This window comes from Peromyscus californicus, unplaced genomic scaffold (genome assembly GCF_007827085.1).
Source record: "Peromyscus californicus insignis strain IS unplaced genomic scaffold, ASM782708v3 Scaffold_5__1_contigs__length_169319896, whole genome shotgun sequence".
Taxonomy (NCBI): Eukaryota; Metazoa; Chordata; class Mammalia; order Rodentia; family Cricetidae; genus Peromyscus; species Peromyscus californicus.
In genome coordinates, this window is record NW_026294573.1 from 36,462,168 (window position 1) to 36,488,664 (window position 26,497).

Consider the following 26,497-nt stretch of genomic DNA (forward strand, 5'->3'; position numbering starts at 1 on the left):
CTGTAGACAAGGACAGACAAGTACAAACCGTCCTCTGCAGAACATGGTTGAAGCCGGGATGGAGTTGGGCAAAGTGGGGCTGAGTTCTGTGCCCCTCACACGGAGCTTTCCCACAACCTTTCTACCTTTGGAGCTGAGATAACTAGATTCTGAAGTGTTGAGGACAAGAGCCCCAATTTGCTAGGTATGATGGCAAATATATATATATATATATATATATATATATATATATATATATATATATATATATATATATACATACAATCCTAGCTCTCAGGAAGTCACCAGTTCAAGGCCAGCCCATGCTATATAGCAAGGCCTTGTCTCAAAACAAAGAAAGAGGCTGGAGAGATGACTCAGTGATTGGGAGCACTAGCTACTCTTCCAGGTACTTGGGTTCAATTCTCAGCACCCACATGGCAGCTAAGAACTGTCTGTAACTTCAAGATCTGATACCTTCACACAGATCTACATGCAGGCAAAACACCACAACATTAAATGAACAAAGAAAGAAAGCCAGACCGAACCCCGAATCAGAGCCACCGCCCTTCCTTGGTGCTTCCCCTTGAAACCCGGTCACCTCGTGTCCCAGGCCCGGGACCCTCAACCTCCACTCATACCTGCCTACCTGTTCTCAGCAGCAGCCTGGGGGAACTGGACCAGACGTTGTTCTTCACAGTCTTAAGTAGATGCTGGGTCCATAACGTTAGGCTGGACTGGTGCTGTCATTGATGGATGGAGGCTATCTATCATCATCTGGCCGCTCCTGGGAACTAGGTGTGTGCTACTAGCCCCATGGGCCCGGACTGGTCTTTGAGTAGCAAAAGTGCCATGTTTCCTGACCCCACAACTCACGCAGGTGACACCAATGTCCTTTAAATTAGGGAACATAGGGATTACTTCCCTATGCTCCCGGAGAGGTGACAGTTCAGGGTGAACTGTGGTCATACCAGCTGCTGATGGCAGAGCACTGACTGACTTAAGGGACAGACAGACAGACACTGCCAAGGACACCATTTTATCTTCCTCTAACGGAATCTTTACCAGAATCTTTACCACATCTCCATCATGTAGGAATCCATTCCATTTTCACAGATTAGGTTCCAAGAAGCAAATGACTTGCTCAAGGTCACACAACCAGGTCCTGTTGGAGGCAGGACTCAAAGCCACAGCTTCTAGGCTTGAAAGGCTGGAAGTTGTCTGATTGAGCCTAGAGCAGGACTTGAGTACTGAGATCAGGGTCCTTGACACCAGTGGCCTCAACACAGTGCCAGGCCCTGTCCCAGGCTCTGATAGGCACTTCCTACATCCATGCCATAGGGTTAAAGAGGGCATGGGTCTAGGAACTCAGCACGATGCACATCCCCTTAAGTTCTGTGTCCAACGTCTTGACTCCTAGGTGCTCTCAGCAACTCTCTCTCTCTCTTTTTCTCTCTCTTTTGGTTTTTCAAGACAGAGTTTCTCTGTATACTCTGTAACTCATCCTGTGGACCAGGCTGGCTTTGAACTCAGAGATCTGCCGGCCTCTGCTTCCCCAGTGCTGGGATTAAAGGTGTGTGTCACCACCACCTGGCAACTCATTCTCTCTTAAACGTTTGTTTTATTTTACGTGTGTGCGTGTGTGTGTGGGTGTGTGTGTGTGTGTGTGTGTGTGTGTGTGTGTGTAGGTGAATGTGTGTATGTTCACTATGTGTGTGCATGGGCTCACAGAGGTCAGAAGATGGTGTTAGAGCCCCTGGAGCTGAGGTTACTGGTTGTTGTTTGCTGTCTGATGTGGGTGCTGAGAACTGAACCCAGGTCCTCTGGAAGAGCAATATAATCTGTGCATGCTCTTAACTGCTGAGCCATTTCTCCAGCTCCAAAATATAGCATTTTAAAAAATTCTTTGAGAATTTCATACAGTGTATTTTGATCATATTCACCCCTCCTCCCCAACTACTAAATCTACTCCCAACTCCCTACTCTCTAATTCCGTCTCTCTGTCTCTCTGTCTCTGTCTGTCTGTCTGTCTCTCTCTCTCTCATAACCCATCAAGTCCAATTGTACTGCCCATGTACTCCTGAGTATAGGGAGGTCTACTGGAGTCTGCTCAACCTACAAGAGGCCACACCCTTAACAAATCTACAAATCATTCTCCCCTGGAAGCCGGGACTGTCCATGGCTCCTCAGTTAGAGGTGGGGCTTGTGAACTTCCTCCTCCATTGCTAGAATGTTGCCTGGCTCGATCCCGTGCCAGTCTCATTCAGGTACCCACAGGTCCTGGGAGCTCCTGAGCACATGGGTCCTTTCATTTCCACCCACATGTTCTCTCAAGTGCTTCTCAACTCTGGTTTTTACTGTTTTTCCTCCATCTCCTGTCGTGGTCCCTGAGCCTTGGGGCAGGGGGATAGTTATAGTTTTAATTTGTTTATTTGGTTGTTTGTCATGATCTGAGTGTGGCCATCAGAGGGACAGCTTGTGGGAATCAGTTCTCTCCTCCTTCTACAACACGGGTTTGAACTCACATCATCGGGCTTGGCAGCAAGCACCTTTACTTGCTGAACCCTCTAGCCAGACCTTTCCAGCCTTTTTGTTTGATTGTTTAGTGTTGCTTTTTAAAAAAGTAATGATTATTTTGTGAATTTTTTTTTGTGACTTTCTTTGTTTTGAGACAAGGACTCTCTACATAGCTCTGGCTGTCCTGGAACTCACTATGAGATCAGGCTGGTCTCAAACTCACAAGAGATCTGCTTGCCTCTGCCTCTGCAGTACTGGGGTTAAGGGCGTGCAGCACTATGCCGGGCTTATTTTTGCTTTTTTGAGACAGGATGCCAGCATGTAGCCCAGGCAGACCTGGAGCCTATTCTCCTGCCTCAGCTTCCCAGTTGTTGGGATTACAAATACTGACCACCAGGGCTGTCATCTCTTCATTTGTTTGTCAGATAAAAGCCAAGGCAGTGATCAAGTCAGAACTAGAACCTCAGAGCGGGGAGAGGTCTAGGCGGCTCCTTTCACTGTAGTAAGAAGCCTCCACTTAACCCCAGGAGGGACAGCCTGCCTCTCAACCCCACTGTGAGCGGGTTCTCACCAGCAAGTGCCTCCCAGAAAGAAGAGCTAAGAATGCAAGAGTCTGAGCTACATGAGACCCTGTCTCCAACCAAACTTCCCTTAAACAAAACAAAAACGACAAAACAATGAAGATAAAGGGTGGTGGACATCTAGACCCTTTCCAATGGGGTCAAAGCAGACCCATCTTGCAGTTGCTTACCAGCAAAGGGCAGTCTCTGCTGCACAGGAGGGAATCTTTTTTGCTTTTTGGTTTTTTCAAGACAGGGTTTCTCTGTGTAGCCCTGGCTGTCCTGGATCTCACTCTGTAGCCCAGACTGTCGTCGAACTCACAGATAATCTGCCTGCCTCTGCCTCCCTTGTGCTGGGATTAAAGCATGCGCCACCACTGCCCAGCAGGAGGAATTCTCTCCTTATCCTGATCTCTCGGCTTTTCCCCTTCTTTTGCCTTCCCGTCCCCCTCCATCCCTTCCTTCCTTCCTTCCTTTCTCCTTTGCTTCCTTGAGACCCTGTGCCCCACACCTTCATGACTCCTGACATCAGCTCTCTGCTTTGGGAACATTTCCCACAGAGTTAGCATAGAAGTTCATGACCTGAATCCGCCCCAGGAAGGAGAAGGAACCCATCTGCCGGCCCTCCTAAATTATCTTATCTCTCTTCCCACTGAGGATGGGTCCCCTTCTCCCAGCTTTATGATCCCAGAAAGGGAACCATTCAATCCATAAATCACTTGCCCTGCCTCTCCGTTTTCTTCTTGCTAGTCCTGCCTGCCAATGCCACCCCTCACCCCCCAATCCCTACTCCCCTCACCCCCCACCCCCAACCCCCCTACCTCCCCACCTCCCCCCCCACCCCCTGCTCCCCCACGCCTCCACCCCCCAACCCCCCCCACAGGGATGTTGAGAACTTAACGACATGGGGTGTGCAGTCAGGCTGCCCACATTCCCAAACTTCAAGCTTCATGATGTCAGACAAGCTGTTTATTTATTTATTTATTTTGACAGGGTTTAATGCTACTCAGTGTAATGGGTTTAGTGCTATCCTGTGTAATCCAGCAGGATCTCGAATTCTCCTGCCTCCACTTTCTAAGTGCTAGGATCATAGACATATGCCACCATAGCAGCCTAACTTCTTCTTCTTCTTCTTTTTTTTTTTTTCCGAGACAGGGTTTTTCTGTGTAGTTTTTTGGTGCTTGTCCTGGATCTCGCTCTGTAGACCAGGCTGGCCTTGAACTCACAGAGATCCGCCTGGCTCTGCCTCCCGAGTGCTGGGATTAAAGGCATGCGCACTGCCACCCGGCGCAGCCTAACTTCTTTATGCGTAATCAATGAATTTCACCAAGAGGAACTGGAGATGCCAACACCAATTGCATTGAGTTGCTGAAAACATTTAGTTATGTGAAGGACCCAGGTGAGCAGGAGGAAAGCATGAAGCATAGTCTAGTTATTAGCAGTTGTGTGTGGGGGGGGGATGGGGTGAGATAAGAATTTTTAAAGATTTATTTATACAATGTTTTGCCTACATGTATGCTGCATGCCAAAAGAAGGCATCAGATCTTATAGATGGTTTTGAGCCACCATGTGGTTGCTGGGAATTGAACTCAGGACCTCTGGAAGAGTAGCCAGTGCTCTTAACCTCAGAGCCATCTCTCCAGCCCCTTAAATTTTTAAATTACATTTACTTATTTACTTATTCTGTATGTAGGTGACTCAGTTCTCTCCTGCCATCCTGTGGGTCCTGGAGACTGAATTCACGTTCCTTATTAGAGGCAAGTGGAGCCATCTCACAGGCACCCTTCACACTTTTAAAAATTAAAATGGTTTGATTATTATTATGATAGCTGTATGTATACAAAGTGCATGTACAGATCAGAGGACAGTTTTGGGGAAGTGGTTTTGTGGAATCTTTCTCTTCTTTGTGTGGACCGTCAGGGTGGAACTCAGGTTATCAGTCTTGCAAAGCAAGCCTCTTTACCCACTGAATTACCTCACCACCTCCTCCATTTTGCTTTTTGTTCACGTGGAAATTTTAAAAATTGTGTATCCCATGCTGCCTCAAACCCATGGTGGGCTGAAGTACCACCAAGGACCCGAGACCTCCTTATTGATTACCCCAGCATTTCCTCCGGAGTCGGAACCCTAACCTCTTACTCTTGACTCACCTTCCCCCTTGGGTTCTGATTAAGAGCAACTGACTCTGGGGGCTGGAGAGATGGCTCAGAGGTTCCCAGCAACCACATGGTGGCTCCCAACCATCAGTAATGAGATCTGGCGCCCTCTTCTGTATACATAATAAATAAATAAATCTTTAAAAAAAAAAAAAAAAAGAGCAACTGACTCTGACTTGCAAAGGGGACCAGGAGTCTAGAACATCTGCTCAACAGAGCGGGAGGTCTGACAGCATCCCCATTCAGGGATGGACATACAGAGAGCTCAGAAAAATCTCAGGTTCGGTCCAGCTTCACATGCCGGAAGGAGAAAGAGCCAGGAAGAGGAACAGTGATATACAGGAGGTAGACAGATGTAAGGACACGGGACCAGCAACCCCACAAAAGTCAAGTAACTGTGACCAGTGGAATCAGGCTAACTTGTGTTCAGGTATTGAATCTGGCCCTGGGGAGCTGAGTTGACCCTGGGGAAATTGTTCCACCCCCTGTGAGCTTTCATTTCCTTGTGAGGATTATAATCACTTCCATATCATAAGCTTCCTGGGAGCAATCAATACACTAATTGCCGAGGTCATTGCCATGGGACATGGGAGGGCCATAGACGGGGAGCAGGTTACACAGAGAGAGGCACAGGCAGGCAGGCCCTTATACTACAGCAAGCATCCTGGGACAGAGCTCAATGGTAGAGCATTTGCCTGGCTCTGGCTCCTGAGTGCTGGGATTAAAGACATGCACCACCACCGCCCAGCGTGAGGAGTTATCTTGACTGATGATTGACTAAGCCCACTGTGTGTGGCGCCATCCCTGGGCAGGTGAGTTTGAGGCCAGCCTGGTCTGCAGAGTGAGTTCCAGGACAGTCAAGGCTACTACACAAAGAAACCCTGTCTCAAAAAACCAAAAAAAAAAAAAAAAAAAAAAAAAAAAAAAAGAAAAAAGAAAGCTAGTAGAGAAGTCTGGGAGATGATTCAGCAATTAGGAACATGGAGTGCCCTTTCAGAGCACCAGGTTCAGTCCCCAGCACCCACAATGGGTGACTCACAACTGCCTCTAACCTGAGCTCCAGGGGAATTCAACACCTCTAGCCTCCTTCTTGGGTGTCTTGCATGTACATACTCACATACAAACACGTATAATTAAATAAATAAATAAACAAGAAAGCTAACCGAGAGCAAACGAGGCAACCAGCCAGTAAGCAGCATTCCTCCATGGGTTCTGCTTCAGTTCCTGCCTCAGCTTCTGCCGTGGCTTCCCTCTATGATTGACTGTAACCTGTAAAATGAAATAAATCTTTCCTCCCCATGTTTTCTGTGGCCATGGTGTTTATCACGGCAATAGAAAACTGACTAGAGCAAAGGTCATCTTTACATACACTGCGAATTTGAGACTAACCTAGAATAAATAAAATCTTGTCTCAGAAAAGACATATTTGGCCAGGTGGTGGTGGAGCACGCCTTTAATCCCAGCGCTTGGGAGGCAGAGGCAGGCAGATCTCTGAGTTCGAGACCAGCCTGGTCTACAAAGAGAGTTCTGAGATAAATAACTAGGCAGCAGGGATCGGGTGAATGTACTTGTTGGCTCTCCTGACTACTCTTTGTAGAGCAGGTTCTAGGCTGTTCTTTTGTTTACTTCCTTCTTAGCGCTCCTCATAACCTGTAATTACTTTATGTATTTACTTCTACTTGCATAAAGCAGAATCACGTAAACTAAAGGAGGGCTGCAGCGTTGACCATTCTTAGTGGAGGCAGTGCCTGTCACTCATCAGATGTTTTCAGTAAATGGATAGCGCAAAGGGAAAATAAAGCCCACAAAGCCAGGTGGAGATGTTCGATCCTTGGACAAAGTCAGAGGGATTAAGATTCTACGTTGAAGCCTGGTGGTGCCTTTAATCCCAGAGGCAGGTGGATCTCTGGGTTCGAGGCCAGCCTGGTCTACAGGGTGAGTTCCAGGACAGACAGGGCTGCACAAAGAAACCCTGTCTTGAATACAAAACCAAACCTTGACTACCAGGCTGTGTTCCACAAACCCATTGTACAGTCCCAGACCAGATAAATCAGGCTCCGAAGCGTGCTATTCCATGGTTCCCAAAGAGGGCAGCACTAGGCTAGGACTACGGGCTCTGTCGCAGAGCATGAGACTCCTACAGGAGACCGTCCTGGTTGGTGACGTGCACGGAGGAAAGTTTGCGCCACCCCTGCCTTTCTTCTCCCAGCTGGAACGCTGATCCTTATTGTTGCTCAGAAGAGGCCTCCGGATACCTGGCCTCCACTCCGATTTCGGCATATACCCGGAAGGATGAAGAAAGAAAGGGGCCGCCTTTGGCAGGACACGTAGTCACCACGTGGATGGGGTAGCCGAGAGAAAAAAGAACAGCACCTGCTGGGGTGACTAGCACTACCGCGGCGCCTTTAAGGCCAGAGCAGGAGGCGTGGCCTTGAAGTATGTCCGGGCAGGGGGAGGGTCTTTCAGGTGACGTAAGGCCGAGCAGAGGGCGTGGCTTCTCCATGCCGGGCAGCCAGGAAAGGGGCGGAGCTCGTGATGACGAGACACCTGGGAGGGGGCAGGCGTTCATTGATAAAAACGCCGGGCTCCCTCGGGCGCGATCGCAGCGTAGAGAAACCAGGCAGCGCCACGCGCAGCCGGGGCCGGGCGGAACCGAGAACTAGCTGGGGCCGGCGCTGCGCCGCGCTGCCCGCATGGAGCCAGCCGCCGGCTTCTTGTCCCCGCGCCCCTTCCCGCGTGCAGCCGCACCGCCCGCGCCCCCCGCCGGCCCGGGGCCGCCTTCTAGTGCCTCGCCGCGGTCGGAGCCTGAGGTGCTGGCCGGGCCACCAGCGCCGGACCCGGGTCGCCTCATCACCGACCCGTGCAGCGGCCGTACCTACATCAAGGGCCGCTTGTTAGGCAAGGTAGGTCGGGGGCTTTGGGGTGGCGCTGACGGAGGTGGAGGAGAGCCCTCCGGGCCCGACCGTGCCTCTCCGGAGCGCCCAGGCCGATGCATCTTCCTCCTCCTAGGGAGGCTTCGCCCGCTGCTATGAAGCCACTGACACGGAGACTGGTGTAGCCTACGCGGTCAAAGTCATCCCGCAGAGCCGCGTCGCTAAGCCGCATCAGCGCGAGAAGGTGGGTCCAAGCCCTGAGGACCAAGGGGTAAGGAGGGGATGGTGGCGTGGGAACCCTGGAAAGATGACGATCTCGGGCCCTCGTCGCAGATCCTAAACGAGATCGAGTTGCACCGAGATCTTCAGCACCGCCATATCGTTCGCTTTTCGCATCATTTCGAGGATGCTGACAACATATACATTTTCCTGGAGCTCTGTAGCCGAAAGGTCCGGAATAAGGGGGATTCATCGGGGACAGGGTTGGGAAAGGAAGTGGATCCTTAATATCCAAAGCTGGGTTCCTGTCATCCTTAGCAAGCACAGATGGAGGGCGGGTCTGGGGAGGCAAACAGGGACTGAAACTGGCTTTCTGCAGTCCCTGGCTCACATCTGGAAGGCCCGGCACACCCTGTTGGAACCAGAGGTTCGCTACTACCTGCGTCAGATCCTTTCAGGCCTCAAGTACTTGCACCAGAGGGGTATCTTGCACAGAGACCTCAAGCTGGGTGAGATTCCTGGGTCTGGTACGAAAGGTGGGGACCTGGGGAGGGAAGAGAGGGAGTGAAGAAGGATCCGACACGTCTCTCTGCCACTATCTAGGAAATTTTTTCATCACTGATAACATGGAACTGAAGGTGGGGGATTTTGGACTGGCAGCTCGGTTAGAGCCCCCGGAGCAGAGGAAAAAGTAAGTGAGGGGATGATGGCCATAGTCTGTATATGACACAGATGATGGACAGTGTGACAGTGTGTATGTGGAAAGCAAGGTGACCTGATGTGTGCTTGGGATAAACAGGGATGGGGTGATGGGCTGTCCGTATGTGTGAGGGTAGAGGTGGCAACCTAGGACAACAGTCTTAATGTGGCGCAGATGGTGGGTGCCCTGAGTCCCTGACACAGAGAGGAGTCTAAGGATTTTTGGAACTGTATGGCTGACCCTGTGTTGGATGGGGAAAACAGGCCAGGCCGTGAGCATGTATGTGAGACAGACTGAGTGTGGGAATGACAGGACATGCCACTCTGTGTCAGGGTGTGTGTAACACAGATAGCATGTGTGGCAGGTGAGTGTCTATGGAGGGTACGACAGCTGGTGTTGTTGTGTGCAGCACAGACTGTGGGAGGTGACAGCCTAATGAGTGTTTGACAGACGGGAGTGGGGGAAGGGATCAGTCCTGGCCCCTCTGTTTTGACCTTGGGAGAGGGGGCTGTGATGGGGTCAGGGCCTCCTCCTGTGCTGCGGAGCAGCTGAGCAGCTGGACTAGACGGGTGGGTGAGGACTCAGCTGCCATTCCCAGCATCCATTGTCCCAAGACAAGCAGGAGCTCTCTGGCCTTTGGTGACAAGCAGCTGCTTTGTCTGAACTCACAGCAGGGGCAGGAATGGGGCGGGTGCTGGGCTGGGTCTGAGCCTTCCCCTCTCCGCCCTACCCTCTTTCAGGACCATCTGTGGCACTCCCAACTATGTGGCTCCAGAAGTGCTGCTGAGACAAGGCCATGGCCCCGAGGCAGATGTGTGGTCACTTGGTTGTGTCATGTGAGTGCCAAGGTCATTGGCAGACAGGTGCATGGACAGGGTGTTCCCACTACTTGACTCCTGACCTCCCGTTCCTGGACACAGGTACACACTCCTGTGTGGGAGCCCCCCATTTGAGACAGCTGACCTGAAGGAGACGTACCGCTGCATCAAGCAGGTTCACTACACGCTGCCTGCCAGCCTCTCACTGCCTGCCCGTCAGCTCCTGGCCGCCATCCTTCGGGCCTCACCCCGAGACCGCCCCTCTATTGAACAGATTCTACGCCATGACTTCTTTACGAAGGTCTGTGGTTCTCCAGACCCCCGGAGTTCAGTCTGCATGTTCTCAAAGGACAGATGGGAGCAGGACCCTTGGGGTCTCACTTCTCTGTTTGCATGGCTCTCTTCCTCAGGGCTACACCCCTGATCGGCTCCCTGTCAGCAGCTGCGTGACTGTCCCAGATCTGACACCCCCTAATCCTGCAAGGAGTCTGTTTGCCAAAGTTACCAAGAGCCTGTTTGGCAGGAAAAAGAACAAGAGTGAGTCAGGTGTTGGTGGGTTGAGGGCATAGAGCAGTAGAGTGCTTGTTACATTCATTTGAGTAGGGGATGTTCCAGGTGTGGGCGTCTGTAGACTCTTGGGGAGAACATGTGTTGTCTAGACACTTGGGAAGACCTGCCTGTGTGTAACATGTGGTCAGGCGGACACTGAGGACTGTATCTTCCCTCACCCCCAGATAAGAACCATTCTGAGGAGCGGGATAATGTCTCCTGCTTGGTGAGCGGCCTGATGCGCACATCCCTCGGTCACCCAGATGTCAGGCCTGAGGTGAGGTGCTCACGTGAGCATTATTCCCCTGACTCACCCTGACCCTAGCAGCTGAGGGAAGCCCAGCATAAATGGCTGATGAAGCATCCAACCTCGTGGTGGCCTAATTGGCTGTGTCTCATTAGCCAGCTGAGGCTGACCTGGGGTGCCCTGAGAGCCACCAGGGACAGGGCTGGGCCACTGGACTTTCAAGGATTTGAATTCTGGGGCCTAATCTTACTCCCTCTCTACCCAACTGTCCAGGCTCCAGCAGCTTCAGGTCTGGCCCCTGCCAGCTTGGTAGAGACAGCTGCTGAGGACAGTTCACCCCGTGGGACACTGGCAAGCAGTGGAGATGGTGAGGAGCCAGAAGATGAGAGGTGCTGGAGGTGGCTGGGGTGGCGACCAGGGGCTAGAAGGACGTAGTTGGCTGAGGGACATGACCTGGGCCCAGGGAGGCTATTGCCTAAATGTCAGTATCCTGTTCCCTCAGGGTTTGAAGAAGGTTTGACGGTGGCCACAGTGGTAGAATCTGCCCTCTGTGCACTGAGGAACTGTGTGGCCTTCATGCCCCCAGGTAAGGCTGGGCTCTGGTACATGTGAATAGTTTGGCAAGTTCTTTTGGACCTAGAAGCCAGGGGAAAGTCTTCACTCCCTCCTCTCCTGTAACAGCGGAACAGAACCCAGCCCCGTTGGCACAGCCAGAGCCTCTGGTGTGGGTCAGCAAGTGGGTTGATTACTCCAACAAGTTTGGCTTTGGGTATCAGCTGTCCAGCCGCCGCGTGGCCGTGCTCTTCAACGATGGCACACACATGGCCCTGTCAGCCAATAGAAAGTAAGTGCTATTTTGGGGTGCTTTGTATTTACGGTGCTATTGTACCAAGCAGGGTTGCACCTTGACACTTCTCTGCTCGGGGGTCTGGGGTCTCAGATCCAAAGGGGGGGGGAACAAACGATAATGCCAGGCTCTTCTTCTCTGCACTGCCCACTTTTCAGGATTGTGCACTACAACCCCACCAGCACGAAGCACTTCTCCTTCTCTGTGGGGTCTGTACCCCGTGCCCTGCAGCCTCAGCTGGGCATCCTGCGGTATTTCACCTCCTACATGGAGCAGCACCTCATGAAGGTGTGTGTGGGCTGCTGTGGGGGCGCTTGAGGGACTAATGCACCTTGCTATCTTCTGATTCTCCGCTGTTGGTGATGGGGGAGGGGTGGCCCAAACAGGGATAGTGGCTGAACCTGTAAGGGCAAGAGCCGTCCAGAGGGAGAGACCCAGTTCATGCCAGTCTGGTGACCTGAGCTGCCTGTTCTCCCAGGGCGGAGATCTGCCCAGTGTGGAAGAGGTGGAGGTGCCGGTCCCGCCCCTGTTGTTGCAGTGGGTCAAGACTGATCAGGCCCTCCTCATGCTGTTTAGTGACGGCACTGTCCAGGTAAGAGCCCATCCTAACTTTGGAGGGTTCTGGGAAGGTCTGTGAGTCTGGTGCCCAAGCCCTGGACATTTGTTACCTTCTGTGCGCAGGTGAACTTCTATGGGGACCACACCAAGTTGATCCTCAGTGGCTGGGAGCCTCTCCTCGTGACTTTTGTGGCCCGGAATCGCAGCGCTTGTACTTACCTCGCTTCCCACCTGCGGCAGCTGGGCTGCTCCCCAGACCTGCGGCAGCGACTGCGCTATGCTCTGCGGCTGCTCAGGGATCGAAGTCCTGCTTAGGTTCCGACCTGCAGAGCAGGCTGTGATCCAGACCCCAGGCCTGTGCCTGAAAAAGACTCTGGCCCTTGCCTTTGTGGCCCTTCCTGTCCCTTTGGTGCCTCACTGGGGGCTCTGGGCTGAATCCCCCAGGGAATCAGGGACCAGTTTTACTACAGTTGGGGATGGCTTGCCCTCCCTGTCTCTTACCCTCTCTCCCTGAGATAAGCCTGAGCCTTAGCTCCCAGCTAGGGGGCATTATTTATGGACCACTTTTATTTATTAACAGACATTTATTTATTGGGATGTGAGCCCCAGGGGGGCCTCCTCCTGGGATAATAAACCGTTTTTAAGAACTTGAAGGCCTTATCATTCCCAGTAGACCGCGTGGACAGTCGCCACGGCAAACAGCGAAGTGTTGGTGAAGGTGGCAGAGGCCAGTCCATCGTGCACCGCATCCCAGAGTGCGCGGCTGACCACGTGCACACCCTGTCTCTCGCGTGGCCCCAGCACCACGCTGCACACCAGTTTGTAGCGGGGTAGGCTGAGCTCCCGCACACGAATGCGTATCTGTTCACACAGAGCCTGTGCCAGTTTCCCCGCCTCGGTACCGGAGTAGCATACGTTGCTCAGCTCAGTTTCCAGCGCTGCCTCCAGGGCCCGCTGAGCGCTTGCTGCTTCCCAGCGCTCCCCCGGTGCCGGTTCTGTGCGGTAGGAGGGTGCCATCCGACGGGCAGGCATCAGGGGTAGCCCAGAAAAGCTAACTCGTGCACCTAAAGGGGGCATTGGGCCCAGGGATAGTCGTCGACCTCCAGGACCTACTAGGGGTCCTGCCAGTGAGTTGCGGCGGGAAAAGGATGGGTGTAGGCTCAGCAGGGAGCCACGCCGGGAGGCTGGGCCTGGGCCTGTAGGTCGGGTCTCATTAATGCTGGGCAGGTGACCTCCAGACTTCCCTGGTGGTAATTTCAGAGCCAGGTCTTTGGTAGTCTCCTCTTCCTGACGTCCAGATGGCAGAGTCCTGCCAGCCATGGACCTGCCTGCTGGAAGATCCACACTTAGGAGTGACCCTCACTGGCAGAGAGCTCCCTACACCTAGCCTCTTGCTCAGTGAAGTTGAGATTTGTGTGTGTGTTTGAGACAATGTCTCACATGGCCTCCAACTTGTGTAGCTGAGGCCGGCCTTGAACTCCATCCCCCTGCCTCCAACTCCTGAGTGATGGGATTGCAGGATGTGCGACCACACTCAGTGCCTCCCTCGTAGACTATGGCATATATCACCATGTCTAGCTCCTCCATATCCCTCTCTTACCTGTGTCTTTGGAACCAGTAGATCAATTGGGGGTGCATGGGCCGCTTAGAGAAGGTTAAGAGCTGTTGGAGATATAATCAAGGGAAGGAGTTGCTTAGATAATGATCATGGAACCTCTGCCCAGAGTTCTTTCCCCTTGGTCACTTTGGAGGCTGACTGGGTGAGCAGTGAGTCCACTTCCTTTTCCCCCTCCCGCTTGATTTCACCAGCAGAATGGCAACAAGAAGCTGGCTTCTGGGTTTCTTCAGTCCATACCCAGAAGGGACAGACCCGACTCCGTCACTCCCATAGATCTCTCTAGCCTCAGAAGTACAGAATTTAATCGTCTTCCCTGCTCTAAGTAGGGTGTGACTTCTCTTGACCTCCCGCATCTGGAGGCAGGCGACGAGTGAGGCAACTTCCATCCTCGTCCTTAGGTCTCTCCTTCCATCAGAACCATCTGTGGGATGGATGCCCTCGTCCCCCGAAACTCCCTCAGGCACCTGACTCACCTGCAGCCTTTGGCCTCCAAGCTCTGCTGGCCTCAGTCTTTACTGAGCTGCCCTGACGGGCCTGTGGGCAGGGAAGGCTTGTGTTGTGCAGTTACCATGGGGTTGCTGTAGCAAGCATGCCCCTCCTTCCCAGAACTCCTCCCTCCAGCCAAACTCTGGAATAACCTAAGTGTTAATGCTATGGGCACCTGCTGGGGGGAGAGAGAGTGCCCTGAGTTATGGGGGGGGGGCGTCCACAGGGGCTTGGAGTTCTAGAGTATTGCAGATGAGGGGGTGGGTGTGCTCATCAGAAGGGTGCTTGCTTTTGAGCCACTATTTTTTTATGAGGTGGCCAGTCATCTGGCCTGGCCATTTGTGAACAAGCCACAGGGGCCTGGGATATGCTAAAGCCTTGAGACTATGGGGGCGGCTTCTTAGGAATCCAGTATCTGGGCTCACAGGAAAGAGTACGTCATAGTTTTACATTTTCCCATCAGCCTCAACAAGGACAAACATTTCCGCTTCAGGGCACAGCTAGGGTGGGGCTTGGATGACTTCCTTACTTCAGAGCTGTGTGCTGATGAGGGGAGGCCTTTTGGCTCAGCGGGAAGGACCCAGGCCTAACACAGCCATGAGTCAGTGGTGAATCTAAATCCAGTCTCTTGACCTTTGCTGACCCACTCAGGTGCCCTGGGACTTATCCGCAGCTGGCCACACCCCCTTCATGCCCCAGTATCTAGAATATGATGCCTCTCTCACTAGGGATGGTTGCTTCCCAGGGATGCCAGAGGCTCTATTGCTTCTGTCAGAACTCAACTCTCCCACTCTGGGAGGCATGGGGCTGCCCCCTCCCAGGCAAACTAAGTCTGAGCTCTGAAAACCACACTTAGGGGTGAGAATTTTCCTGATGAGGTGATGCTTCAGGCCTGGCTATCCCGGTTTTAAACTGAACCCGTAGGGAAGGGACTAGGAAGGCTGAAGCCTTGAATTCTGAACCCAGCGTAGGCAGGAGCCGGCACTAGGACCCTCGAACTCTTCTTAGGGCTCTTCTGAAATATTTTTCTGGGCGGATAGGGAGATGGGCGGGGCCTCCTCAGGCTCAGCTCCAGTTTCCATGGAAACTCACAGGCTTCCAACCCAGCCACTGCCCAGGCAGGCTCCCAACCTGGGCCTCATCTACCACCAGCTTCTCGGGGATCATAGGCCTTTCTAGCCTCAGCTTCTTTGGGCCCTCTCTGTACCTGCGTCCCTTTCCTGAACCTCAGGCCTTCTTTAGGGGCCTGGGCCTCTTTTCTCCTAGACCTTCAGCTCCTCCACAAACAGGCCTCCACAGCTCCTGCCCTCCCTCTCAGGCCTCTCCCCTCACTAGCGCTTGGCCTGGTTGGGCCTCCTAGGCCATTCTACCCTTTGCTCTGCTGCTCATCCCTCCTATGGAGAACCCAGGACTGACTGTGCATGGGCAGGCTGCACCCTTTTCCACAGCGCTCCGAAGCCTTGTCAACAACTCCTGGTACAGGTGAGGCAGTGCCCCCACCCCGGGGGTCCCTAGCTGGCTCTCATGGGCCTATGAATTTGAGGAGGCTAAGGGTGAAGAGGCCGGGAAGGAGCACTTGGCCTCCCTGGTGAACTCAGTCTATGAGGAAGTCAAGTAGGGAGGATGTCTACTGGCCTGTGTCCATGCTAGCCTGAGAGTCAGAGGTGGGGGGTAGGGAGGAGGGAGGGCAGCTGTGTGAACTCAGGCAAAGCCCTTCCTTCTCTGGACTGAGGAAGGAATCCTCAACCCTCTGGGTCCTGAAAGGCGGAATTTGACTTGTCTCACTCCCATTGGGTCTTCGACTCAGTGCTGGGCTTCTTTCCTTGAAGAGACAGAGGAGCAGAGCACTCTAGGGATTCAGAACAGGAGCGAAACACAAAGGCTTGGGTCAGAGACCCAGACAGGAAGTAGTTCAAGGTTGCTGACTGCCCACTGCTTGCCCAAGAGGCTGTGCTGTCTGGAACCAGGAATAGAGTTTACTGGGGGCAGGGCTGGTGACGGGAGACGGACTGCCGCTTCCCACCCCCGGCTTCCCATCCCCACCGTCTCAGGCTGCCTGCTCCCCAGGGTTAGGGACAGTCATAGTTCTCTCTTTTTTTTGAGGGCAGAGTGTCACAGTCTGGCCTAAAGAGTGGACCCTTAGGCCTTGAGCCTGGGAGTAGGAGGGAGGCACTGGCAGCTGAAGCTTTCTCCGCGGCCTCCCCCTCTACCTTAGGCAGAGCTTCAGAGGCCCAGAAGCTGGGGCCGGAAGTGATTATGAAGATGGAAAATGTGGTCTCACCTCATGATGGCGCATCACTTGCCATGTCTGTCTACAGTCAGTGTGCTCTGTACCCCACATCCTCACACCCTCCTACGGGAAGGAGAGTGAAAATGCTGAGGTGGCATCTCGGGGGGAGCAGCGACGAGGGGAGTTTCCTTTCCCCAGGACTCAGACTGGGGAGCAGCGATCAGTCTGGCTTTCGTGAACCCTGGTTTGACCAAGCGTAGTCAACTCCTCTGAGACCCGTGGTCATGGCTGAGCAGCCTGAGAGACAAAGATAGAAAGCCCCAGGGTGGAGCTGAGACTGGGAACTGAGACTAGCATTTAGGCCTGTGTCTCCCCGACGTGGGCTTTGACCTTACATAAAAAGAAGCTGAGTGAGTCCCGGGGTGGCAGAGGCAAGCCGAAAGTGTGATCCAGGGTCAAGATTCCCTTCTCTGGTTCCCTGTCCTCTCTTCCGCAGCGACATCTGCTTTGTGGTTGGTCGAGAACGGCAGGAGGTGTTTGCCCACCGGTGCTTGCTGGCCTGTAGATGCAACTTCTTCCAGAGACTTTTGGGCACAGAGCCAGGCCCGGGGGTACCCAGTCCTGTGGTGTTAAGCACTGTGCCGGCTGAGGCCTTCTTAGCTGTGCTGGAGTTCCTGTATACCAACAGTGTCAAGCTGCACCGCTGCTCTGTGAGCTTACCAAGCAGGGGTCCGGGTAGGAGAGAGGCTAGGGATATGAGAGGCAGGAGTCTGCCCATTACACTGTGGGTCAAGGGGCAGGGAAACTCCCTTCTGCTTCCTCAACCACCCCGCCCCCCATGCAGGTGTTGGAGGTGCTGACAGCAGCTGTGGAATATGGGCTGGAGGAACTTCGAGAGGTGGGTGTCTCAGGCAAGGCAACTTGCTTCCCTTGCCTTTCAGTTCCTAGCCTCCTTCACACAGTCTGACGGTCTCACACAGACAGAGGTATGTACACAGGATCTGCACATGCTCAGTGTGTGCTGAGTGAGCGTCGGAAGTATTTGTGGCTGGTTCTGCAGTACAGGGGTAAATTGGCTTTGGCCGGTGACGGAATGGAGAGAGACACATGAAGATACTTAACATGCATGGGCCATGGTGCTTCAGGCTAGTCCCAGCACTCAGAAGGCTGGGGAGGATGGCGAGTTTAAGGCCAGCCTGAACTACCTAGGGAGTTAAGGCTAGCCTAGGCTACAGAGTGAGACTTAGTCTCAAAAAGCTGAACGTAAGTGTGATGGGCAGACTGCTGATGGATGGAGAGAAGATTCCTGGAGAAGGAAACTTGTGTTAGGGCTGGAAAACAAGTAGCGTTTTGTTCAGGAGAGTGGGAAGATTATAGTCACAGGGCACTCAAGGAGCTGCTTAGATGTGTGGGGTGGTTGGACTGGGAACATGGGTGCGGGGTAAACTGGAAAGGTACCAGGAGGCTGCTTCATGCAGGTGTTTCAAGAATTTTTGCTTTAGGCTGGGAGTGTAGTTCAGTGGTCCAACGCTTGCCTAGCACGCTATAGGCCCTGGGTTCAATTGCCAGCACTAGCCAGGTGTGGTGGTATATACCTCTTTTTCCAGCACTCAGTAGGCAGGATAGAGAGGAGGATAAGACCAAGCTCACGGCCACCCTGGTCTACAGAGTGAAGTTCTAGACCAGCCAAAGTTACACAGCAAGACTCTGTCTCAACTTTCCCTCCCCTGGAGTCCTCTAAATGCAAGGGGAGTGGAGATTCACTGAAAGTTTTGGGCAAAGGAGCTAAGGGGGAAAGGGACTGAGAAAAAAGGGAAAGGAAAGGGCCTGTCAGGCCAGTCAGATTAGTGTCAAAGTCAAGAGGGTGTGGTCGAGATGGAAATGGCGGTCCAAGAGACATGGGTGGTTCTGAGACCAGACAGCTGTCACCACCCAGCGCTTCTGGAAGAGCGGGAGATGTCAACCGTGAGATTTAGGTTTCTGTCAAAAATAGAAGTGTCATTGGGTCAAGGAGGGAACAGTGGAGGAAGATAGAGAGGGAAGAGGAGGCTGGAGGTCTGAAGGGCCTCAGCGGACACAAGTGCACCAGGGGTTGCTTCGGGCTTGGCTTTGCTAGCCTCCAGGCCCTCTAGGCTTGCTAAGTTGCGGGTCCGAACAATTCTGTTTCCCAAATCTACACAGTCAAGATGGCTCTGGGTCTCTGGGAGTCTGGATGACTCATTGCTGCAAGCCTACTCACTCCTTCTAGGGTAGGACTTGAGGTCTTGAAGCAAGGACACCTCCGCACAATTCACTTTCGTTTCTGTCCCCAGTTATGCCTGGAGTTTGTGGTGAAGGTGCTGGATGTGGAGTTGGTCTGTGAGGCCCTGCAGGTGGGTACTGCTGGACAGCTCTGGGGAGGAATCTGATTTTGAGAATGTGGTCCTGGCCTCTCCACATGCCAGAAGCCTTGACTGGCTGCATCTGCTAGAGAACAATATGAGGGCATGTTTGCTCAAGGATGCTGATGAGATAAACTCTGTGCCCAGATCTGTGGGTGTAGAGTACATGAGTAAGGTCATACGTAGGAGGAAGAGTCAAGGGCTGGAAAAGGCAGGCGTGGTGACACACACCTTTAGTCCCAGTTCTCAGGACGCAGAGGCAATTGGACCTGAGTACAAGGACAGCCAGGGCTACACAGTGGTCTTCTATTAAGAGTGGGAAATGGGGCCGGGAGGTGGTAGTGGCACATGCCTTTAATCCCAGCACTCGACTGGAGAGGCAGAGGCCAGAGGATCTGAGTTCGAGGCAGCCAGGGCTACATAGAGAAACCCTGTCTTGAAAAAAACAAAACAAAACACAAAAGAGTGGGAAATGGCTCTTAGCAGGGATAGAGGAAAGGTGGGATGTGGAGTTGAGAAGCCAAGCCTGGGCTCCAAGATGGAGTTTGAAGGACCTGAACATGGCCTCCTTTATCATCTGCCTGTGTGTTCATGGCCACCGCGTTTTCCCCAGGTCTAATTTCATTAGACATTGTACATGCTGTCAGTCTCCCCATTTGGATTGCTCTCAGGCTTGTGGAAGTCCCTAGTGTGCAGGGCTGGGTTACACGGCCTCTCCAGTCTCTAGCCTGACCACCTTCACTCTGCTCTCAGGTTGCTGTGACCTTTGGCCTGGGGCCGCTGCAGGAGCGGTGCATAGCCTTCATAGAGACTCACAGCCAGGTACAGCGCCCCATCATTCTACTTGCAGCCTGTCTCTCCCCCACGCCATTCTTTTCTGCCCTGATCGATACACCGATCCATAGGAGGCGCTCCGCACCCGTGGCTTCCTGGAGCTGTCGGCCACTGCGCTGCTGCCCGTGCTACGCAGTGACAAGCTCTGCGTGGATGAGGCTGAGCTGGTCAAGGCAGCCCGAAACTGGGCGCGCGTGGGCGCCGTGAGTGGGACCTGGGGGGGGGGGCGAGGGCGTGGGCTGCAGGTACTCCGCAAACGGGCGGCAGGGCACAGGCCGCCGCTCCGTCGGGGCTCAGGGTTCCCTTCCACAGGCGGTGTTGGAGCGACCGGTGGCCGAGGTGGCGGCTCCAGTGGTTCCAGAGCTGAGACTGGCCTTGCTGGCCCCGGCGGAGCTGAGCGCCCTGGAAGAGCAGAACCGACGGGAGCCGCTCATCCCGGTGCGGACGCGAGTAACCAGGCTCAGACCCACTCCGCCACGTGGGGATGTGGAGCTGGGACCCTGGCCAGGGACTTCGGACTCCGTGGTGACCCGCTTTCTCCCCATAGGTGGAGCAAATTGTGGAGGCGTGGAAGTGCCACGCCCTACGGAGAGGAGATGCGGTCCGAGGCGCACCGTGCCGTCGGCGAAGGGGAACCCTGCCCCGGGATCACCACCGTTTTCTGGACCTTCGTTTCAAATGACCTACTTCCGGAACTTGGGAGGAATTCGATCGCAACCCAAACTACAGCTCCCGAGGTGCTCTGCGCTCGAAGCGGACTTCCGCCCTCAGCAAGCCCAGCCAGCCGGATGTCGGAAGAACAGTTCTCAGTCTGGAGCAATGCTTAAAGCCTCCGCCTAGAAGTAGGGGCGGGGCAGTGGGCACAAGGTTAGGGCCGACGCCCCGAGACCGGAAGCGAGGGTGGCCTTTCTTCCATGAGCTCACACCGCATCCTGCTGCCGGTCACTCCTCTGTGCCCTTCTATTTGGATACGCGGCTATCTATTTACCTCATCGTCTTCAACAACAAATCAGCTTCCTGGCTCCAGGCTCAGTGCGGATTTGAGTTTCTCATCTTTTCTCCCACTCTTCCGGCCCCGTAAATAGTGCTTCTCATTTCCGCGGGTCAGGAACTCGGATCTCCTTCTTGCCTACCTCATGCCTTCTCCCTTCTAATAGCACTTTCGAGTTGGTTTAGTCTGCAGCCTCTCTTCTGCCATTTCCCCAGCCAATGGTCCCTCACTCCTTTCTCCCTCAGCGCACAGTGCATCCCTGTGATGGCTCCCCCGCTGCGACTGTCACTCCCCCCCCCCCCCCCCCCCCCCCCCCCCCCCCCCCGCTTCACGTTCTTAACTGCATTACAGGGCAAGCTACTAAAGTTCCTGGATATTTAGCAGTTCTTAACTCCGAGTTTGGGAGTTCCAGAATTAACTTTTTTGGCGGTGGTGGGGAGGGTGAGGGATGGATAATCTCTTACTGTGTAACCCCCAGCTGGCCTAGAACTCACTATGTAAGCCAGGCTAGCCTTGAATTCACAGAGCTGCGACTGCCTCCCTGGTACAGAGATTAAAGGCATCATGGACTATTACTTCCAGTTTAAGAAAAAAAAAATCTGGCCAGTGGTGGAACATCCCTTTGATTTTGATCACAGCCTTTGATCACAGTACTCGGAAGGCAGAGGCTGGCTGGCGGTTCTCTGAATTTGAGGCCATCCTGGTCTGCAGAGCGAGTACCAGGACAGCTAGAGCTACACAGAGAAACCCTGTCTCAAAAAATGAGACAGGGTTTCTCTGTAACAGGCCTAGCTGTCCTGGAACTCGCTCTGTAAACATCCACCTGTCTGCTGGGATTAGAGGCGGGCACAAAACAAAAACCCCTTGAAGAGATGGGAAAGAGCTGGGCGGTGGTTTTAATTCCAGCACGGGAGGCAGAGCCAGGTGGATCTCTGTGAGTTCGAGGCCAGCCTGGTCTACAGAGTGAGTTCCAGGACAGGCACGAAAACTACACAGAGAAACCCTGTCTCAAAGGGAAGAAAAAAAAAAAAAGATAGATGGGAAAGAATCTTAACTCATGCTCAGGCTGGTCTGGACATACTGGGCTGAAACAGTTCTGTCTCAGCATCCCCACCTTCAGTAGCTGGAACTACTATTATACATTTCTCTCTCTCTCTCTCTCTCTCTCTCTCTCTCTCTCTATATATATATATATATATATATATATATATATATATATATATATATATATATAATATTTTTTTCCAAGAAAAACCACTACCGCCCGGCTCCCAGCAAATAATTTTAAAAGAGCTGTAAAGCAAGATTTAAAAATGAAGAACAGTGGACACTTTAAAAGGAAATAAAATTATAATCCTGACATACAAAACTATATTGCTTATGGATTAGTGATGGCTACTGTATTCTTTCTCCAGAGGGTACCCTTGTTTGGATGTGAACACTGAAGGCAGTTTGCTGCTCACATGCCTGTGATTCTCTTGCTTTTTTGTACTTTATTTTACACTGACCTTCGAGGTCATGTACTAAGCCTGTGCTTCCATTAGCTTTGCTATAACATTTGATGAAAACGGCTTTCTAAATTGTTTTCAAGAACTTGGAAATCATTGACATTGCCTGAAACCACCAGTCCTTCACTCAAGGACGGAAAACTCCACCTTTCATGCAGGCTGACACTGCTGTCTTCTGATCAGGCCTGTTCCTGAGGCACACATAGCCTGGTGGAACAGGCCTGTAAATGTAAGCACTCGGGAAATGGACAGAGGAGGGTCGGCAGTTTGAGGCCAGCCTAGTTAGCTACATGGTGAGACCTGTTTCCAAAAACAAAATAAACTGGGCCTGGTGTCATACACCTTTAATCCCAGCACTCAGGAAAGCAGGAGCAGGCAAATCTCGGTGAGTTCAAGGCCAGCCTGGTCTACGTGAGTTCCAGGCCACTCAGAGTTATCTATAAATAAAAACCAAACTCGTTGTGGTGGCCTATGATTTAAGCACTAAGAGGACTGAAGCAGAAATGTGGCTAGTCTGCTTGGGCAACACAGCAAAATCTAGTCTCAAAAACCAAGTAGCACATGATGACCCTCCTGCCTCAGGTTCCCAAGTGATAGAATTAATTACAGGCATGAACACCACACCCCAGACCCTACTGTTCAAGCCTCTATAAAAGAGGCCGATAGAAAACAAGGCTTCCAAAAACTGGGTCATGAGCAGGGTGTGGTGGCTCAGGTCTGTAATCCTAGCAATGGGGAGCAGGTCACTCTGGGTTCAAGGACAGCTATCCCTGCATTCCAGATACCTGGAATACCTGGAATACAGAATGAGAATCTTTCCAAAAACAAACAAACAAAAAGGTGGTGGATGCTGGAGAGAAGGCTCAGCTGCTCTTGGGAAGGACCAAAGTTCAATTCCCAGCACCCATGTCAGATAGCTCACGCCCACCTGTAATCCAGCTCCAGGGAGTCTGCTGTCTCTAGTCTCCATGCGTGTCTGAATGCCACATTCACATACCACCCCCCCACCCCCCACATAGACAGTTTAAAATAAGATAAATCTGAAAGAAAAAAATGTTGACTCAAAACTGTTCCTCGTCATGGAAATGTCTGCATGAAAGGCGAAAGATACCAGTGATATGAAGAGAAACCAGAGGATGGGTGTGCCACTTGGTTTCTGGCCTCCCAGAGGTTCAGGGCCTCAGCTGCATGGTGTAGGCTAGATGGCTACAGTTTATACACATGTGTGTTTCCAGCAAGTAAGTTGCATCCTACAATCACGGAAAAACATCCTCAGGACTGGAACTCAAGCACAGTGAAACTGTTTTCTCTTGAAGTACCCTGGGTATGCAAATTCAAAGGCCTGGGACTGGTTTGGTAAACCAGCTGTGGGAATGTGGGTGAGCAGAACTGACCGAGAGGAAGCTGTGGATTCCAGGCCACTGCTCACCCTGCTTCTCTGCCAGTTGCCTGGGACCTTGCGCTGTCTTTCCTCATGCGATCTGGGATTGGTAAATTATTGGTCCCAGTGCTGGGGTGACTGTTTTGTTGTTCCAGACTGGCAGAGCACCCTCAGTTTCAGACTGAGCAGCCTGGCTCAGCACTCCGAAGCAGGACCACACAGGAGGGCATGTCACCACCCTCTCTGTGGCAGTTGTCATCCAGGTTTTCTTTTTTTCTTTTATTATTATTATTATTTTTTTTTTTGGTTTTTGAGACAGGGTCTCTCTATATAGCCCTCCTGTCCTAGAACTCACTACATGGATCAGGCTGGCCTTGAACTCACAGACAGCCACCTGTCTCTGCCTCCCGAGTACTGGAATCAAAGATATATGCTACCATGTCTGGCTCTAGGTTATCTTTTGTTTTGTTTTGTTTTAGAACAGTGTCTTACTCTATAGCTTCGGCTGTTCTCAAACTCACAGAAATTCTCCAGCCTCAGCCTCTCGAGGGCTGAGATTACCAGTGTGAGCTGCCACACTCAGTAGCATCCAGTTCCTCTTGAAGGATGACTTGGGTTAGGACGAGGGGAGGTGAGGAAGAACCTAGGCAGAGGGGTTGACAGGTGCAAAGTTATGGTGACCCAAACAGTGTGGTTTATTCTTGTCCAGGAAGTGGAGTGTGTTTTAAAGAGGCTCTGTCTGACAGTGGAGGCTAGCCCTAGTGGAGCCTAGAATGGGATTAGGCTTGACCTATGGCGTGGGGAGCCATGGAAGGGTGCTAAGCCAGAGGGTGGAGTAGGGCTAGGCGCTGCACAGGGTGAGCTCACTTTACAAGCAGTATGGGACGTCTCACCTCAGGCTGGACGAGGTCAGTGGCCAAGACTGCGCCTGGGGTGGTTCAACTCTGACTGGATCCGTTCAGTGACACCCTCATTCCTCGGAACTGCACTGATCATGCAATCAGGGTAAAAACTTTCAACACAGCTGTGAACAATGTTCCTAAAAGGAAGCGCTCCTTCTGAAAGGCTGACTAAGCCATCAGAACCTCAATGATGTGCCGAGGTTGGAATGCTATGTCTAGAGCCAAATTATCTTGGGACATCTTTGGCCCCCACAATAGCCATTTGCTGTCCTCTGTACATGACATCACATCTTTGTGGCCACTAGGTAAATCCTTTGAAAAGTACAAATTCCTAGTTTCCAACCCACCAAAGAGCTAAGAATTCCACCAGCATTGGAGCGAGGCCTGTAGAAGTTCTCTGGCTTTGTGATTACCGGGTTACCTAACATTCCCAATAATGTGCGCCATGGCCTTTTTGGTGTTTTTATTTGTGTGTGTGTGTGTGTTTTGTTGTTGTTGTTTTTGTTTTTTTCGAGACAGGGTTTCTCTGTGTAGCCCTGGCTATCCTGGAACTTGCTTTGTAGACCACGCTGGCCTCAAACTCTGACCTTCACATTAGAAACAGCACATACATACCCAACTACCTACCTATACATCAAATAAAATGTAATAAAATAAAAAAGGACAGCATTCCATGTAGCCAAAGCTAACCCCAAACCCTAAGTGGCAGAGGATGACCTCTGGTCCTACCACCTAAGTGCTGGGATTGCAGGCTTTCATCACTAACTTTAATTTGTTTAAGGCATTTTAGTATTGATTCAGCTGCAATGTGTTTTGTGTGTGTGTGATGTTTGGTTGGACCATGATTTCTGACCTTTGTATGGGTGAGAAGGTATGTGTCGGAGGAGGGGGGTGCATCATTCCTGGTGAGCAGTGGCTGGAACTCGGGGTGTCTGTCCATCAGGGGTAACTGGGGAATGATGAGGAAAGACCTCACTATGCATCTGGGTGAGGCTCTGACTGTAGCCCAGGCCTGTGTCCAGGCTCTCCAAGGCCTCTGTACAACAGGACTGGCCAGTCCTCCACCAGCAGCAGCTTAAATCAGTGCTGCCACTGGCTTGGGCATTGACATCCTGGGGACAATCTCCCATGGTTAGCTGGCCAATGACAATTTCCTGCCTCCCAGCCACCACTGTGGGTGCACAGTTCTGCTATGGAGGTTGCTTTGGGCCAGGGCTCCTTCCCCCGACTCCACAAACCTCCTACAATATCTCCCTAGGCCCTGCTTCCTCCATCTTTCCTTCAGCCAGCCACTGGCCAACCTTCCATTTCTTCATGTCTGTTTCCTGGATTTGCTCCTCCCCGACAAGCTGAAGGCTCAGGAGGCTGGAAGATGAGTCTGGAGAGGTGGGCAGGACTGGAATGCCAAACAGACACTAAATGCTTGCATAATTTTCTGTGCTAAGCATTTTTTAAAAACAGCTTTTGCCTCAATTTTATTTGTAGAAAACAGCACAGGGCACTGCTCGCCTGCAGCTAGGGTGTAGGCGTATCACATCCGTCCATCTGTCTTCACATTGGCAGATAGGAAGTCTTTTCTATGGGGCCTTCACAGGGGCCTGGGCACTTTTGGGAGCCTAAGCTGGAGCTGTGGCCTCTGCCTTGGTTTGAGTCTTGGGCTTTGGTTGGCTAAGTCAACAACCTTTGGCCATGTAGCTTCAAACCTGCTTCCAAAGCTTGGGGTGAGAGATGAAAGCAAGATGGTGGAGTTTGCAGCTGGGCCCCTTTGGTGTCTTAACTGCCTTGGGTTTCCAAGGGCCCCAATGGCCTCTGCACATGCACGCTTTGCCTTCCCATCGATGCCTGCATCTCCTGCAAGTCCCTCTTGTGCTTCTTGGCAAAGCGCATGTTTCCCAGGAACCTGGGGTTGACCCCCTATAGAGATTTGTAATTTTGTGACAGAGGTTTCTGTGCCACTTATGGGATTGGTTGTGTGGTGCTACAGGTAACCTCCAGCTCCGAAGTGCCTTATACTAAGCATTTATGCTTACAGGTTATCAAGTGCTTTGATAAAACTTCAGCATCTGAGGTCTTTCCCCCTCTCTCTCCTCCCCCTGCCCCCACCCCAGACAGGGTTTCTCTGTGTAGCACCCCTGATGCCTGG

General features: G+C 52.3%; 3 protein-coding genes across 8 annotated transcripts; 2 read left to right on the top strand and 1 right to left on the bottom strand.

Moving 5' to 3' along the window:
* Positions 1 to 6,459: 6,459 nt before the first annotated feature.
* Positions 6,460 to 12,670, top strand: Plk3 (polo like kinase 3). The gene is made up of 15 exons (XM_052716954.1): positions 6,460 to 8,115; positions 8,222 to 8,329; positions 8,419 to 8,535; positions 8,684 to 8,813; positions 8,908 to 8,995; positions 9,745 to 9,840; positions 9,925 to 10,123; positions 10,233 to 10,359; positions 10,557 to 10,648; positions 10,892 to 10,985; positions 11,121 to 11,204; positions 11,300 to 11,462; positions 11,624 to 11,753; positions 11,944 to 12,057; positions 12,147 to 12,670. The coding sequence occupies exons 1-15, from the start codon at positions 7,906 to 7,908 to the stop codon at positions 12,336 to 12,338; spliced, it is 1,944 nt and encodes a 647-aa protein (XP_052572914.1). The 5' UTR covers positions 6,460 to 7,905; the 3' UTR covers positions 12,339 to 12,670.
* Dynlt4 (dynein light chain Tctex-type 4) lies at positions 12,670 to 16,883 on the bottom strand. 5 transcript variants are annotated; one of them, XM_052716958.1, is made up of 4 exons: positions 16,753 to 16,883; positions 16,409 to 16,654; positions 13,624 to 13,685; positions 12,670 to 13,351 (listed from the first exon to the last, which is right to left on the bottom strand). In XM_052716958.1, exon 4 carries the CDS (start codon positions 13,341 to 13,343, stop codon positions 12,684 to 12,686), a length of 660 nt encoding a protein of 219 aa, XP_052572918.1. In that variant the 5' UTR covers positions 13,344 to 13,351; positions 13,624 to 13,685; positions 16,409 to 16,654; positions 16,753 to 16,883; the 3' UTR covers positions 12,670 to 12,683. The 5 variants fall into 5 exon arrangements, 4 of the variants coding, with proteins under 4 accessions (XP_052572918.1, XP_052572917.1, XP_052572920.1 ...); XM_052716957.1 differs by having other exon boundaries at positions 12,670 to 13,354; positions 16,409 to 16,883; XM_052716960.1 differs by lacking the exons at positions 16,409 to 16,654; positions 16,753 to 16,883 and adding an exon at positions 14,115 to 14,510 and having other exon boundaries at positions 12,670 to 13,354.
* Btbd19 (BTB domain containing 19) lies at positions 15,229 to 21,935 on the top strand. Of its 2 annotated transcripts, XM_052716955.1 has the most exons (8): positions 15,232 to 15,609; positions 16,854 to 17,067; positions 17,202 to 17,255; positions 18,670 to 18,729; positions 19,492 to 19,560; positions 19,644 to 19,775; positions 19,885 to 20,010; positions 20,120 to 21,935. In XM_052716955.1, the coding sequence occupies exons 1-8, from the start codon at positions 15,524 to 15,526 to the stop codon at positions 20,252 to 20,254; spliced, it is 876 nt and encodes a 291-aa protein (XP_052572915.1). In that variant the 5' UTR covers positions 15,232 to 15,523; the 3' UTR covers positions 20,255 to 21,935. The 2 variants fall into 2 exon arrangements, with proteins under 2 accessions (XP_052572916.1, XP_052572915.1); XM_052716956.1 differs by lacking the exon at positions 19,644 to 19,775 and having other exon boundaries at positions 15,229 to 15,609.
* Positions 21,936 to 26,497: the final 4,562 nt, after the last annotated feature.